This window comes from Neovison vison, chromosome 4 (assembly GCF_020171115.1).
Source record: "Neovison vison isolate M4711 chromosome 4, ASM_NN_V1, whole genome shotgun sequence".
NCBI lineage: Eukaryota > Metazoa > Chordata > Mammalia > Carnivora > Mustelidae > Neogale > Neogale vison.
In genome coordinates, this window is record NC_058094.1 from 135,733,390 (window position 1) to 135,750,329 (window position 16,940).

Here is a 16,940-nt window from a genome sequence, read left to right on the forward strand (position 1 = left end):
CTGCTGGAGACTCTCTCTCTGTCCCTCCCCCTGTTCCTGCTCAGTCTGTCTCTTTCTCTCCCTCTCTCTCTCTCAAATAATTAAAAAAAAATGCTTGAGACATTATTTGGCTTTCTGAAAATCTTCCAGAAAAATTATTTTATTCATGAATTAAATGTACAAAATATAAAACTACACTGTCGTGCTAATTACCTACATATAAACAGTAGCAAAATTTACAAAATAAGAAAATTCAGTCTGATTATTTAAAAATTTCTGTTAAGACTACTAAATTAAATGTTAAAATTAAACATAGTTTTACCTAAATAATACAAAATAGTAAATGTGGAATGTTACGAATTTCAGTTTATGCAAAAAATATTAGCAAACATTTTAAACCAGCAAATGCTACCATGCTTCTACATTAAATGCTTACACCCTTAAGGCATAATAAATCAATCTTTTTCTTAGTATAAACTATGTCATAATATTCTGGAGTTAAATTTTTCTGAAATGGAAAAAAATTATTTCTACAAATATTGCAGGACCAAAGAGAGGAAAAGACTTTGGGTTTCTTCTAGGTAGAGTGTAAATGGTTGATTTGAATAGAAATGTCACCAGCGGAAACTCGCACGGGAGCGGGTGAGGTCAGATGATGGTGGGCCGGGGAGGAAGTGGCTGATTCCAAGACACTGGGACATCCCGGGCCAGCGAGGTGCGCTGCTTCACCTCCTGGAGAGATGCAGGAAGCAGCGCCCAACACTTGCACCCTCTCGACAGTGGTGTCAAGTCGGCTCTAAGAGCCAATCTCCTAAGAACCTATGTTCACCGAATAGAGCAGGAGCCTCAGAAACAGAGCCGACATGCAGTTAGACCCATCCGCCGTCAGAAGGAGATCCTGGGAGCGGAGCAGGTGGGGGTTTACTTGAGCTCTCCGGGCGTGGACGCCGATGGAGGTGGGGCTCCTCCTGTAACGCAAAGGGAAAAGATGGTTGATGGGGAAAGAGACATGAAGATGACATTTTTTTACGAATTAAGAATTTTAACCTATTAATTTTAAGAAACGGAAAAGTGCTGGTGTCAGTCCTGATTTTTCAGGACTACTCCAGAAGTCTACATGAAAATGAAACGCACGGTCCTACCTGCCCGCCCAGTGCTTACCTGGGAAACCTCCATCTCCACCCTGAGCGTGGCTAGACAAGGCCAGGGCCCTGACCACATTCTGCGCTCTGCCTACACCTGCTGGCAAGCTTCCCTACCCCTTAAGGATGCGCTGAGCAGGAGGGGGAGGGGGCGCTTCCTCAGCCCCAGAGGACAGGGCATGGCTGCTGGCTCTGCACCAGGTCCTGGGCACCATCCTCCATATTGGCTCCTGCAAACTAGAAATCTGGGCCAGTGGCCACAGGCCAGCTTCCCAGCTCACCAGAAACGTGGAGACAGGCAGCAAAACTTGCAGTGAGGGGAAGAAAGAAAAGCACAGTCCTGTATCTCAAGGAGGGAAACAGCAACCCACAGCCTGGCTGAGAAAGGGGCAGCCGGAAGGGGAAGGCAAGCTCTGGGTGGCTGTCATCATGCATCAAGTTAAAAGCCAAGACAGGGAGGAGAAAGAACAGGAAACAGAAGGGAAGAACATGTGGCCTCTGAGAAATTCCGGGGAGGGCGGGAGCCAGGAGCTTCCATGGGGACCCTCAGGTACCCAGAGCATGGAAGCAGATGCACCCAGCCCCGTGCAGATCCTGCTGGGTTATGGGGCGTTGCTGCTTCCCCAGCCTTCCTGGCGCTCTCAGGTCATGCCAGTTTCGCTCAGTTATTTATTTTCAAAGATTTCTTTATTTTAGAGAGAGAGAGAGAGCAAGGGAAGGGACAGAGAGAGAAGGAGAGAGAGAATGTCAGGCAGACTCCGCACTGAGCGTGGAGCTCAATTCAGGACTTGATCCCACAACCCTGAGATCACGACCAGAGTCGAAACCAAGACTCAGATGCTCAAGCGACTGAGCCCAGCCACAGTGGTCTCAACTGCGGCTGGAGCACATGCAGCTGGGGAAGAACATCTAGGGCCGCCCAGCGCCTTCGGCTTCATATTTCACCATGTTCATCGACAATGGTGCGTGTGAGACACTTTTCATACTCGGATACAGCCAGTTTCTCCACAAACACTCACTCGGAGAAGGAGCATCTATAATACGGAACAAGCATGCAAGTTGTTCAGTTTAATAAAACAGAGTTGGTCCTAGAAGAATCATACTTTTAACAATTACTTACAATGACTAAAAGGCTGCATCACTTAAAACAAGAAGCCGCAGAACACAGCTAGCACGGAAATGTTCACAAGTTCACTTCCTAGCGACACTGAGCATGACCTTGTCACACATCCGTCAGAACAGTGGAGACAGGACACGTCACTGACAGGGCGGCCAGGCCGCTGAGCATGGGGTGGGCACTGAGCAGGTGCACAGGCACCGTCGCCCTCGCGGGGGTCATTCGGGGGCTGGGCGGGACAGCGGGCAGAGACTGTGCTGACAGATGTCAACGTGCAGCACTCTGGACAGCTCCTTCCTCCTTAACCAAGGACATGAAGCCTGCAGAGAAAAAACTAGTTGCCTACAGACAAAAGGTCAATGATCACTGAGCCACGGAAAGTCAACACCAGGGTTGACAGGCTTTACAATGGACGTGGCCAAAAATAAGATTAAGTCTGCCTGTCACCAGGACCAGGAAAAATCAGAATGAATACAGGATTTGGACCACCTAGTGACAGGGACACTTACTCCAAACTATTCAGAGTTTAATAACAAAATGTAAGGGACGTGGGAGATGGAGGAATTTCAAGGGTGAACCGTGAGTTCTGTTTCCAGAAGTGCAGGTGTGGGGCGAGGATCTTGTAGGTTTCAACAATTGAAAGAAAATGGAAGGGCACAGATATCATGAATTCTGCTGTTCCTGGGAATAAAGAGAAGCGTGAGACATATACGAACGACCCTCCTGTGTGTCTGTGAACACCACCCTTCTATAGGATCTTCCATGGTCTTTAAATCACTCTGTGTGAAAGGCCCAATGAGAAGAAATCTCAAGGAACAGAGGCCTCCGCAAACATGGGCTGCAGGACACGCTCACCTTGGACATCCTCGGCGCCCCTGGGCACCTCCGGGTCTGGCTCCGACCCTGCATCCTGGCTCCCTTCAGGCTCTTGCGTGGACGGAGACGGGGGCGCCGCCCTGGGGGTCTGCGGGCTCCTCTTCTCTGAGTCAGCTCGCTGTAGCCACTCATCCTTATAGCCATTGCTGATAAGTTTGGAAAAGTTTGTGGGTGAACTGGCTTTTTGACCAGGCCTCAAAAAAAGAGAAATGGATGTCAAAACTCTGCACAAAGGGTCATAATGGTCAAGGTCAGGTCTCAGTGGGTGTGTGGATAATGAGATGCGTTATTGTCCCTTAAACTATCCCTTAAACCATAACACAGATACTCCTCTCTCTATCTTGATTTCCCTCTCTCCATTTTTACAAGTCTATTTTATTCATTTATGTTTTGAAATCATCCCTGCACCCAAGGTGGGACTTGAACTCACGACCCCAAGATCAAGAGTCGCAGACAGAGCCATCTGGCACAGAAACACACTTCCAGTCGACCCTTGCACAGGGTGGAGCTTGCTTAGTCATTTCTAAAACCTGTGCACATGACAGCCAATTAGAGGATGATGCCACGTTTCTCGGGGACATCACCCTCACAAACACAGCCTCCCCCAGGGGCTAATTGATGCTTGGACTCTACCATTTCTTTACCAAACTGTCACTTTCTGCATCAGCTCTTCCTTAACATTAAAGATGATGCACTGTGGGGGCGCCCAGGGGGCTCAGTCAGGGGAGCACATGACTCTTGATCTCAGGGTCAAGTTCGAGCCCCACGCTGGGTGTAGAGATGACTTCAATAAGTAAATTTTTGAAAGAAGGTTATCTGGGGCACCTGGGTGGCTCAGTTATTAAGCATCTGCCTTTGGCACAGGTCATGATCCTGGGTCTGGGGATGAGTCCCACATTGGGCTCCCTGCTCAGTGTGGAGCCTGCTTCTCCCTCTCCTTCTGCCCCTCCCCCTGCTTGTGCTCCCTCTCCAACCCCCTCTCAAAATATAAATGGATAAAATCTTTTTTAAAAAATTTAAAAATAAAACTAAATAAATAAATGGCGAGCCTCGGTAAGGACAGGGTCCCTGGGGGGTGTCTTGGGTAGGACACGGGCTCATGGAGGCAAAGCAGCTGGTTGGAAAAGTTGGGCACCCACACGGTCAGACATGGAGGAGGGCAGCTGCACTCCACAAGGGCCCGACAGATGCCAGGGGATGAGGCCAGTCCATGGGGATGTGACATCAAAGCCGTATCACCAAAAGGTGTTCCCAGGAAGTGGGCATCATCAGGCCACCGACTGCCCAGTGCCTTGTTGTCATTACTGTCCCTTTGTCCTCTAGATGGAGGACCAAAAAGCCCAAACCCAAGCCCGCTCCAGACGCGTCGGCACTGCCCATGCACTTACATGGGAGGAAAGGAGAGTTTGCCTCCTGCAGGGTCTCTGGGGCCGAGCGGGGTCCCCACTTTGCTCGGGTACTTTGAGTTAATGGCTGGGAGCCTCACCTGTGTGAAGAAACACACAGAACCATGGTTGCGGGACAGATGCTCAGACACTGAAGGAGGACAGTCCCAGAAAGGCAAGAGGACACACAGGATAGTACGATCCTGGGGTGAGGTCATGACTCTTCAGGCCAAAACCCCAGGAAAACACAGCTCAGCAAGCGTCCCATATGACAGCCACGCCTCAGCCAGGACCCACAATTCCACGGCAGCAGCTCAGCCTGGCTGCAAAGGGGCTGGGACCTTTGGGGGTGACAGAAGAGCTCAGTGCCTTCCTAGCTGTGGTGGCTACATGCTTATTGAACCCACAGAACAGTGCCCGGGAAGAGTGTGGATTTCCTGCATCTAAATTACAGCATCACAAAATAGGGGGAAATGCTATAGGAAAACAAAAGAAAAACAACAAAAAGCAAAAAACAGAGCCTACAAAGGTACCGCCAGCATTTACGGGGGAGAAGGGGGCCTTTCAGAAAGGGAGACCTGCTCTAGCCCAATTACCCCAGAGGTGAGTGAGACCCCACAATGCTGGTCGCCCATGGGGAGCATTTTGCCCTAAATATGGTCCTGGGTCTGCCATGTAGCAAGTTAGGGGCCACAGCCAGGAAAGCTCCATGTCCCAGCTCACTCCCTGAGGCCCAGTCATGGGGGGTCTGAGGAACAAGGGGCAGGACAGCCAGGCCCTCAAGAGAGGCTGGGGATGAACACCCATCAAATCCTAGCTTAATATGGCGCACACTTCCATCTACGTTCAAGGTCACACTCTAGCTGTGCCAAAGGTCCAGTGGGACACAGGGAGAAAAAAAACACAAGAAGTCCCCTTGTTCCGTGCAGTTTGCTATGCACAGAAACGGGTGATGAAGATACATCTGGGCTCTCTAAGGCCCCTGACAGGGTGCCCATACCCCCAGCTGGCACCCCACACCTCCTTTCTGGAACCCAAATGTCCGCCATGTTGGTGTCTTCAACCACAGCCCACGGGCACCCCGCCTCCTTAAGCATGGCGGCCCACACGGGCTTGCTTCCTGCCCTGGGTTCAGCCCCACAGGGCTTTGGTCCATGGCCTGGAAACCCTACGGGATTTGGGGCCAGTACAGCATTTAGCATTTCAAGGTCCTCTAGATGCACACGGTGGCTGTGGTTAACTCCCAAAGATGTCCTTTATCGATCAACGGTGTAGCTGCTTGTGTATCACCAAGACATGGACCTGGTCCTAAAAACTGTCCGTTTCATTGATTGTGCAGCAGAGCAGAAGCCGGAACCATGGCCAGAGGGTGGGGGTGTTCTGAGGAGGACCAGACAGCCCATGGCAGACACCTGACATTCTATGCGGGGTTCAACTGCTTGAGTCCCCAAAGTCAGCAGTTCTCCTCAAACCAGGACATGGAGAAGCCAAGCCTGGGAGTCAGGCACAGATGGTCCAGGCCAGGAACCCCACTCTCCCTACCCCATGTACTGAGAATCAAGACCTTGGTGCTGGAGCATCGGTGGCCAATGCTCGGTCCTGGACAGTGGGGCTCCAGCGTGGGGGTCAGAAGGCCTCTGAATCGAGACACCCCAACCACAAGGCCACAAACCAGAGATGGCCCTTGACTTCGTAGCTGCTCTTTTAATGTATAAATAAATAAACTCTTTAAAAAATAAAAATAAAAAAGAACTGTTAATTAAAAAAAAAAGAGCATTCCAGGAAAATCTTCACTTAACGACTTGAACACAATAGACACCTTTAGAGACTGGATACGAATAAATACAAAATGTCATTTTTATACACGCTAAATGGGAAGAGGCATGTCGAGGCCACCCAGACAAGCATTTGCTAGTTAAAACTCACCTGGTACAAGGTAATCTTACCCCATAGAGTCAATATTCATAAAAAGAAAAAAAAATTACCATAGCCTCTTGTCTTTTAGTCAATTCAAATTTAAAATACAAAACAGAGGGCGAGGGGGGGTGGCTCAGTGGTTTGAGCGCCGACTCCTGCTTTTGGCTCAGGTCCTGATCTCAGCGTCCTGGGATCCAGCCCGTGTCAGGGTCCCGCTCAGCAGAGAGTCTGCCTGAGACTCTGTCTCTGCCCCTCTCCTCCCACACATGTTCCCTCTCTAAAATAAGTAAGTCTTTTAAACAAGGAAACACAGAACCATGGCAGTGTTGCGGCGACAAGAGACCCAGTGTCAGCTTCTTCAGGGAGCGGCAAGCGCAATGACACAGCCCCGCAGGCGCCTGGCCTCACCTTTTTCTTCTCCTTCTCACGGTCCTCCGCTTCCCTCTGCCAAACCGTTTTCACATCGAAGTCGAAAGGCCCCCTCCTGGACTCATAGCTTCCGTTGCTCTGCTGGGGGTTAAACTCTTCGTAAACCATGTAATCGGGCATGGAGATGGCGGGGATCCTGCAGCGACAAGAGCTCTGACCTGAGGCCCCCTCCTCATCTCCCCCTCCTCCCCACCCCTGCCACCCCTCCTTCACCCTTCTTCCTCCCCTCCTTCTTTCTTTCCCTTCCCTCCCCCTTCTTCCCCTCCCTCCTCCCTCCCTCCTGTTCCTCCATCCTCCCCCCTTCCCCTTGACCATTTCCCCCCTCCTCCATCCTTCCTATTTTCCTCCCTCCTCCCTTCCCTCCTCCCTCTTCCTGCAGTCACACAGCAAACACCACCCCTTTCCCTCCTCCCACACCAGCTCGCGCAGACCATCCCTCCCCGTTCCACTGAAGGAATGACTAATGCTTCCAGGGCTGCTTCCCAGAATCGGAGGCCAAGTCAGAGGTCACAAGGTGACATAATAAGCAAAATGAGAGTATCTTACATTAAGAATTCTTGAAGTAGATGAGTTAGAAACTAATTATTTCTGTTATGGTATCATCTACCACTTTGTCCACTCAAACTCTCTAGACCCCCTTCAATAACTACCATTTCACGTGGTCACTTCATAACAATAATATCCTTTTTCTGTTTGATGGTCATTTTTTAAAAGACTTTATTTATTTATATTGAGAGAGAGAGATGGGGTGGGGGGGAGCACGCCAGCAGGGGGAGGAGCAGAGGGAGAGAGAGAATCCCAAGTAGACTCTGCAATGATTACAGAGCCCGACAAAGGACTCAATCCGAGGACCCGGACCTGAGCTGAATCCAAGAGTCGGAAGCTCAACCGACTGAGCCCCCAGGCGCCCCCATGGTCCTTTGTAATGTAGTACTTTTTTTTTTTTTTTTTTGATGCGGTGACATTTATTTATTTATTTTTTTTTTCCCCAATTTATTTATTTTCAGAAAAACAGTATTCATTATTTTTTCACCACACCCAGTGCTCCATGCAAGCTGTGCCCTCTATAATACCCACCACCTGGTACCCCAACCTCCCACCCTCCCGCCACTTCAAACCCCTCAGACTGTTTTTCAGAGTCCATAGTCTCTCATGGTTCACCTCCCCTTCCAATTTACCCAAATTCCCTACTACTCTCTAACACCCCTTGTCCTCCATGCTATTGGTTATGCTCCACAAATGAGTGAAACCATATGATAATTGACTCTCTCTGCTTGACTGATTTCACTCAGCATAATCTCTTCCAGTCCCGTCCATGTTGCTACAAAAGTTGGATATTCGTCCTTTCTGATGGAGGCATAATACTCCATAGTGTATATGGACCACATCTTCCTTATCCATTCATCCGTTGAAGGGCATCTTGGTTCTTTCCATAGTTTGGCGACTGTGGCCATTGCTGCTATAAACATTGGGGTACAGATGGCCCTTCTTTTCACGACATCTGTATCTTTGGGGTAAATACCCAGGAGTGCAATTGCAGGGTCGTAGGGAAGCTCTATTTTTAATTTCTTGAGGAATCTCCACACTGTTCTCCAAAGAGGCTGCACCAACTTGCATTCCCACCAACAGTGTAAGAGGGTTCCCCTTTCTCCACATCCTCTCCAACACATGTTGTTTCCTGTTTTGTTAATTTTGGCCATTCTAACTGGTGTAAGGTGATATCTCAATGTGGTTTTAATTTGAATCTCCCTGAGGGCTAATGATGATGAGCATTTTTTCATGTGTCTGATAGCCATTTGTATTTCTTGATTGGAGAAGTGTCTGTTCATATCTTCTGCCCATTTTTTGATGTGTTTGTCTGTTTCGTGTGGGTTGAGTTTGAGGAGTTCATTATAGATCCTGGATATCAACCTTTTGTCTGTACTGTCATTTGCAAATATCTTCTCCCATTCCGTGGGTTGCCTCTTTGTTTTTTTGACTGTTTCCTTTGCTGTGCAGAAGCTTTTGATTTTGATGAAGTCCCAGAAGTTTATTTTCGCTTTTGTTTCCTTTGCCTTTGGAGACGTATCTTGAAAGAAGTTGCTGTGGCCGATATCGAAGAGATTACTGCCTATATTCTCCTCTAAGATTCTGATAGATTCCTGTCTCACGTTGAGGTCTTTTATCCATTTTGAGTTGATCTTTGTGTACGGTGTAAGAGAATGGTCGAGTTTCATTCTTCTACATATAGCTGTCCAGTTTTCCCAGCACCATTTATTGAAGAGACTGTCTTTTTTCCACTGTAATGTAGTACTTAAACTCCCAGCCTGGTGTGCTGTCTCTACTGGCGAGCACTCAGGCTGGCTGGAGGCTGGGGGATGGGACGTGCACCTGCCAGCACTATCCTCTGTCATCACCCCCCACACACTGCTGGGGGCTAAGGGCTAAGGGCTGGGACTTTATTCTGGCAGCAGTGAGGGGCATGGAGAGGGCAGGGACTGCAGCTGGGGGAGGAGGGGAGGAGGGGAGGGGAGAAAGGGGAGAATGGAGGGGAGGGCCGGTCCTCCAGGATGCATTGCCTGGCTGAGCCCAGGCTGCTCCGAGCAGGGGAATGGAGGGACACAGACAAAGTCAGCAGAGCATTAGGAAGTACAGAGAAAAAGGGGTTCCCGCTGCCCCTGACACAGAGGGAGGGAGGAAGGAGGCAGGCTGGAGGCCCCCGGGAAAGCTGGTGCAGAGGGCAGGGAGCAGAGGGCAGAGGCTGGGAATGCAGGCTACAGACGGGACCCCAATTCCCAGGAAGAGAAGCCCACAGGTGTGGCATCCCCTGCTTCACTGCAGGGATGGCAGAGCAAGCCCTCCCATGTTTAGGGCTCTCTGCAGACAGGGAAAAGCCCCAGGGCCCAGAAGGGAGGGCTGGAATGTCCGAGAAAGGGACAATTTCCACTGCAGTTCCTGGGCTTCCAACCTTTCTCCTCTCTACCTCTCACCCCTACAGGCTGGGAATGCCATTAGGAAGCTTGGAAGATTGGCAAGGGCACACAGGATGGGAGGGACAGCCGTGCTTCCTGCTTCCCCACCTGGGACGAGGACAGCCAGGAATACAGTGGGAGGGGCAGTGCATGTGGCCCAGGAGAAGGGAGGAGGACCTGCCTGCTTACCCTCCCAGAACACCCTGTCCGTGGGCTCGGGCCTCAGCTAGAGCAGCTGCCCCCTGGGCTGCAGAAGGCCTCAAGGATGCTCAGTGTCCTCACAGCCACGGGACAGCTGGGTGCCCCCTTGGTCACGCGTCCAAGCAAGGGACAGGTCACAGGATGGATGGAGAGTGCAGAAAACCAGCCCCACCGGTCACTCCGTGGCAGTGGGGTCAGGCCCTCTCCTGCCTCCTTCTCTCTCCTCTCTGCTTTGCTCCAATCAGAGCTCAGAGCAGAGCTGTGTTGGCCAAGGGTGAGCTTTAAATTACGGGGGACAGGAGCCCCCAGGATGAAAGTGCACGTGACCACAGGCAGAGCCTTCCAGGGACATGGGATGACAGCTTAGGCCATCTGTACTCCTGTGTCCCAAGCCCCACAGGGAAGCCAAGGGAAGTGGTTTCTCCCAGAGCCTCCCAGTCCAAGAGAGGGGGCATGGAGGCTACAGTGTGCATGCCCAGACACAGGAATTCTGTAGACACTGCAGACACTCTGGGGGACAGGGCTCCCCACAGCTCTGTGACCACCATAGGTTGGGACTGTCTGCATTTCTGGCCTCGCAGAGCACCGGTGTCCTTCAGGGTGAAGAATGCTTCACCGGCCACTGTCACCGGCCCTGGGAACAAGGCAAGGCCTGAAGCCGTGTCCCCTAAGCAGCCCCAGAGGTCCAGCCCTGGGACCCCTGCACAGTCATCCGTTTTGCAGCACCCTGACCCATTCCGTCCTGGCTGCTGTACCACCTGGGGCTGTCATTTCACACTCTCAGTGCCCCTACTCAAGACCTGTTGGTTTAATGGGGCGCCTGGGGGCTCAGTTCAGCATCTGCCTTCAGCACAGGTCATGATCCCAGGGTCCTGGGATAGAGTCCTGCTTCTGGCTCCTTGCTCAGTGGGTAACCTGCTTCTCCCGCTGCCTGCCGCCCCCACTGCTTATGTGCTCGCACTCTCTCTGACAAATAAATAAATAGAATCTCTAAAATGCAGAGCGGGCTACTTTCCCCTGTAACGACGAGGGAGGCACCCTGTGATACTCACTGTCTCTGCTCGGCCGTGGGTGGCTTGCTGTGGTGGATGTACCAGTCTGGCAAGGAGTAGGCCACCGGGGAGCCTTTCCTGGTCCCAGGGACGAAGTGCTTCAACAGATCTCAAAGCCAAAAAGACGCTGGGGTGAGCATGTCACATGAGTAGCAGGCAGCTTCCCATAAAGTTGCCAGAATAGCCGGAAACCCCATCCCCCTTCCCCAGCCTCCCTAGAGGCTCACATCTGCTGCATTTCTCCCCCTTCATTAGTGTCATCACCATCACTGCTGTTTGGGGAGCAATCTGGAAGCCCCTTGCAGACCTGTGGCCTCCTCTGCCCCCATGAACTTGGGTGGAAGGTTCTGGAAGACTGGTGTTACATAATGACAGCGCCCAGATCTGCACTGGGAAGTCAGTGCTGATGCCATCCTGTCATCTAACTCGGAGGTCCCATCTAGATTTTGCCGGCTTTCCCAGGAATTTTCTCTTACCCCGAGGCCGGGGAGCGGGGAGGAGGGTAGAGGAGCACTGCAGGTCCTGTCCTGACCTGGCCTGACTTGGACGGATGCGGGATGGTGAGTTTTGGGTTCCTGAACATCCAAGCCTGGGTGTTGCAGGGCTGTTTCCCACCACCCATGACAGCCTCCTGGGGAAGTATGGTGGCCAAGAAACAGGACAGGAAAGGCGGTGGCTCTTAGCATCCCTTACCACAGGGCCTGAGCCCTGCCCCTCACCAGCAATCTGTATGAGCTCAACCAGGCAGCACGTTCTCGGCTAAACCGTGGACTGAGGTGGATGCTTACCAGCACCGCCGCTGAAATGCATCTGTGACCTTGGTGTTGAGATGCACCAACACACCGGGCGAGGGCTGTGATCATAAACCACAGGAGCCCGCGCTCCAGCAGCTCGAGAACTGGTTTCCCCAGCAAGGCTACAGAACTGCAGGCAGAGGCTCTCTGGGGAGGTGGACTGCTTCTGGGGACCCTCTACATCTGGACCACCAGGATGGGGGCGGGGACTCTAACACAGGGTCGCTGGCAAGCCAATTCCGTGATTTCGGTCTTTTTAGTCTTTACCTTTAAAGAGGAGACATCCTACGGGCCACACCCACCCCAGGCTGTGGCCTGACCCTCGATGTCCCCTGGCCTGGGACAGAACTCAGAGACATTACAGGTATTTTCACGTGGAACCATGAGGACCAAAACCAGCCAATAACCTTGGCCCATGCAGCAGAGACCCTGGGGTGCGCGTGGGCTGCTTACCGGGCCGGCCGCCTTGCTTCGCAAGCTTTACATACTCGGAGTCTGTTTCTTTTACCCAGTACCTCCGGGGCCCAGGCAGGTGCCCATTGGGAGGCTCCCTCAGATCACTGAGGCCCGGGATCTGGGAGGCTGGTGGGACATCCACAGGCTTGTCAGACCGCTTCACGGGAAGGTGGTAATACCAGTCTAGAAAAGAGGTGGCCGAGGGCCAATTAATTACACCGAGTTCAGGTTGGCTTGCTGCACTGCCTACAACACAGCTATGCCATGGAGAGCATCTCAGCCTCCACAGGACATCAGCAAGGGGACATCACCACAGGACATTAGCACAAGAAAATCTAACACAAGATTTATACAGGAGATATCACCACAGGACATTAGCACGGGAGACATCACCACAGGACATTAGCACAGGAGAAACTTCCACGGCATGGCACATCAGCATGTGAGACATCACCACCCCCTTTGGAACACCTGCAGTGAGCTTGTAGGCGCCAGTCTCCAGAGCCCACCGGCATGCCAGCTGCTGGTCCCGCCAGAAGGAAGAGTTCCTTCTATGAGACCCTGTGTTCCTCTGCCCCAGGCTGCACCTCTCCTCCAAAGCAGTGGTACGAGGGCCTCCTCCAATGTGTCCCGATCCCCCTGTGTCTGTGTGTCCTGGGTCTCTCTCCTCCAGGGAACTGGGAGTAACCGGCATTTCTGGATATATTGGAGAATGCACATTCCCGAAGAATCCTAAGACACTCACAACACCACAGGTTAGCGTGGGGGGCACGGGACCAAGGCTGGGCCAGATCTGCTGAGCTCAGCACATGAACGACGCTGAGACACATAGCCCAGCCCAGAAGTGGCACTGCCCACATCTGACCAGGGCAGGAAGAGGCAGGCCGGCCCTCAGGGAAGCCTCCTCTGGGGACCTCCCTACGTGATGCCTCCACACCTCCACTGGCCCACCGCACTGCTCCCAAGGCCTGTGCCTGAGGCCACAGTGGGACCGAGTGAGAGGTCCCAAGAGCAAGGAGACCAAAGGAGGCCAGGACCTCAGCCTGGCAGCCAGGTGTGACGGAAAGCCACTGCAGGTCCCAGGCAGGGGACGAGGCTGAGTCTGGCTCCCCGGGAATGTTAAGTGAGTCCCACAGAGCAGCAGCATGATGAGCATAGATGGAGGGGGTGCCACTCCCGTGGGTGGGGGCCGTGAGCAGGAGGAGGGGCAACGCGGGAAGGAAGAAGGAAGGGAGAGGAAGGCAGCCTACTATCTGTCCTTCTTCCCCCTCCTGCTCTGTGCCCCATGGACAGAGGGGCCATGGGCAATGCAGTGAACATGGCATCAGCAGAGCCATGGAGCCCCTAAGTGGGCACAGGAGGTAGGGGCATCCAGGAAACAGCCCTACAGGCCGCTTTGGGAACACCTGCCCCTGCTGGGAGGGAGAGGTGAAAACAGAATCCCAGACCTGCAGTTATCGGTGCCCACTGTGATCCCACAGAATAAAGAGATTAGGGACACGCAGACTTCTCTGAAGGCATTTTTAGGTGAAATTAACATTTACAGCAGTGGACTCTGATTAAAGCAGATCACCCTCCATCGTGTGGGTGGGCCTCATCAAATCAGTTGAAGGTCTTGCAAGAAAGACTGAGGTCCCCAGGGTAGGGGGTGCAGTTCTGCCTCTAAGCAGCCTTTAGACTCCAAATGCAACATAAGCTCTTCTCTGGGCTCGGCCTCCAGCCACACGACTGTGTGAACCGGGTCCTTAGAATAAACCTTTAGATAGATAGATGGTCCATAGACAGATGATAGATAACCGATTAATGACAGAGAGATGCACTGTTGGATCCATTCATCTGGAGAACTCTAATACGGTAGGATCACAGGAAAACTGTGCTGAATAAATTAAATTATGTAGAGGGCCCCTGGCTGGCTCAGTTGGTTAAGTGTCTGACTCTTGGTTTCTGCTCAGGTCCTGATCTTGGGGTCCTGGGATCGAGCCCCGCATCTGGTTCTGCACTCAGCTCAGAGTTTGCTTGAGATTCTCTCTCTCTTTGCCCCTCCCTTTGCTCACTCTCTCTCTCAAATAAATAAACAAAATCTTTTTAAAAAATTAATTTATGTAACACACAGTAATCTCATGAACATCTGTTCTCTAAAGGTAAAGCTTAAACAACCAGTTTCTACCTCTAACTAAAACTGGGTTCACTGCATGAAAACAAATATATTTAACATAACAAAATATTTGAATATCAAAGGACAGAAATTAGCTGAATCAACATCTTACTATTGAGAATGAAAAAAAAAGCATTAAGAAAGGTTTAAGAATGGAGCAGAAGCTCACAGGTAATTTAAGACTTAGGAAAAAGAACTAAGCAGCTTCCTACTCTCATCACATTCAACTCAAATATTTTCCCTTTTAGAGGGAAGGCATGTACTTCTTGCTATATTTGTCCTCTGTGTTTTCATTACTAATTAATCCACAGAGAATGGTGTATCTTGCACTTCTCATTACTGGAAGCTTTGGGCAGGCACTGAGCTCTACTCCAGGCATTCATAACTGCATGCAAAGGAGCTCACACACAGGCATGCTTGCACACACACACACACACTCAGTGAAAGGAATGAGAACTGTCTGGTAGCTTCTATCACTTAGAAATTACTGGTACTTGTACAGCAATTACTACCAGTACTACTGTGATCAATTACCACCCGTGTAGATTTCTTTTTGTTTATTTCATTTTTACTGGCAGTGCTGGGTATCATGTAGATTTCCTTTTTAAAGATCTGTGTATTTATTTGACAGAGAAAGAGAAATCAGGGTGTTGGGTGGAGGAGAGGGGCAGGAAGAGTGAGAAAGAATGTCAAGCAGACTCCCGGCTGAGCACGGAAGCAGGTGTAGGACTCGATCCCAGGACTTTGAGATCATGCCCCAAGCAGAAACCATCAGCTGGAGGCTTAACCAACTGAGCCACCCAGAACTCTAATCCAAGGCAGTGTTTAATGCCCTCTTACCCTGGAGCTCTGGTGGCTGATGGCCATGCTCCTGCCTTTGGACAGCTGCAGCCTTGCAAGGCCTGGACAGAGGAGCCCCCATGAGATGTGTGACCTTGGACAGCTTCCTAAAACTCTCTGTGCTTTAGTGCCCACGTCTACAAACCAGGGTTAATGATACAATGTCCAGTTGTTTTGAGGTTAAATGTTAGTGTACAGAAGTGCCTGGCCCTTGTCAGTGTCCACTGATGTCCTGTAAACAGGGGAGTCCACTAAGGCTGGGGGAAGTCACAAAGAGGCTGAGAGCCCACAGTGGAGAAGGGGACCTGGTCAGCTCCCCCACCCCCACCCACTACACACCCAGCCCCCAGCACACCCACGGTGTCACCAATGGCAATGACAGAGCTCTGGACTAGGTCACCAGCTCCTTTAGGAATGAGAAGGCCACTTCTGAGCAGATGCAAGCACTGCAGGTGCCCACCAGCTCCCACCCCGAGGCTCCCCGGAGGACACCTGAGCCCCCCTTCTCCAGCCTTTCTTTCCACCTTTCCAAGAAGGGGAGGAATCAAGACAAGAGGCACAGACAGACCACAGCACCCAGCTCTCCTTCCCTCCCTTCTGCCCAGCTGGCCCCCAGAACCCTCCACCCAATCCTTCTCTGCGCCCAGCCACGAAAATCCCAAGACGTGGTTAACTGGGCGGGGGCATAAATCACCAGCAGAAGAGAGGTCACGAGATGCTCTGGGATGCAGAGCATCCAGAAAATGGGATGGTAATGTAAGTGCTTACATTCCCGGAGACAGTTGAGGCTCACCCCGGGTCAGACCATCACAGGATAGAGACCCTCCACCCTCCACCAGCGGAGGCAACAGTAGGAGGCCGGCGTTCTTGCGGGGAACATGAAGACTAGCTGGGTTCTTGGTGTCCCCTCCCCCCGCCCCTTTACTCTCCCTGTTTCCCTTTAAGCTGCTTTGACCCTGAGGCCCAGGAGCAGCACTGCCTGCGGGCCCCTGCCCCGGAGCAGAGCGGGGCTCAGCGGGGCGGCGGCTGCGGGTCACTCACCGCAGGGGGCGTGGCGGCCGGCCGCGCCCTGCAACTCCTTGCTGGTGTTCCTCATGTCCGGGGCGCCACGCGGACCGGGTGCTGTCGGGTGGGCCGGGGACGCCGCGGGGCTGCGCAGCCGAGGACACGTGCTGGGACCTCCTGTCCAGGCCCCCTCCACCTGCAGGCGCGCAGGCGTCCAGTCGTTCAGCAAGGGCGTCCCCGACCGCGCGGGATCGCAGCCAGGCGCGTGCGAGCTGGTGTGCGGCGGGGCACGGGGGGCGTACGCTCGCCAGTGCACAGACGGGGCACGAGACGCGCGCACGCTGCGGGGCAGCGGAGTCTGCGGGGACACAGCGGGGGCGCCTGCACCCGGGTATACCGCAGGCGCCCGTCCACACCAGGTCCACCGCAGGGGCACGTCCACGCAGGATCACCGCTGGGCACGGGGGCCCCTCCCCGTCCGCGGTGACAGATGGCCCCACCCTCCCCCCTCGGCCCCGCCCCCTACCGCCCGCTGGCGCCCCCTACCGCCCCCTGCCCAGCTCACCGGCCCGCCGAGGGTCTCCGTTGAGCGCGACCCGCACGGCCCGAGAAGACTCCACTCGCCGCGGCTGGGGCCCAAG

At 52.6% G+C, this 16,940-nt stretch overlaps 1 protein-coding gene across 1 annotated transcript; it reads right to left on the reverse strand.

The window, feature by feature from the left end:
* Nucleotides 1–105: 105 nt before the first annotated feature.
* On the reverse strand, nucleotides 106–16,940 carry C4H7orf57 (chromosome 4 C7orf57 homolog). The gene is made up of 8 exons (XM_044245708.1): nucleotides 16,865–16,940; nucleotides 16,336–16,495; nucleotides 12,297–12,482; nucleotides 11,050–11,158; nucleotides 6,825–6,981; nucleotides 4,503–4,600; nucleotides 3,094–3,308; nucleotides 106–947 (listed from the first exon to the last, which is right to left on the reverse strand). The coding sequence occupies exons 2-8, from the start codon at nucleotides 16,388–16,390 to the stop codon at nucleotides 901–903; spliced, it is 867 nt and encodes a 288-aa protein (XP_044101643.1). The 5' UTR covers nucleotides 16,391–16,495; nucleotides 16,865–16,940; the 3' UTR covers nucleotides 106–900.

Excerpts from the sequence above, each read along its gene's own strand:
- C4H7orf57 (XM_044245708.1), bottom strand. The coding sequence starts at position 16,390 with ATGAGGAACACCAGCAAGGAGTTGCAGGGCGCGGCCGGCCGCCACGCC. Across the intron at positions 12,483-16,335 it reads CGGCCGCCACGCCCCCTGCG|ACTGGTATTACCACCTTCCC; the intron begins GTGAGTGACCCG and ends CCTCTTTTCTAG. Across the intron at positions 6,982-11,049 it reads CCCACGGCCGAGCAGAGACA|GATCCCCGCCATCTCCATGC; the intron begins GTGAGTATCACA and ends TTGTCGCTGCAG.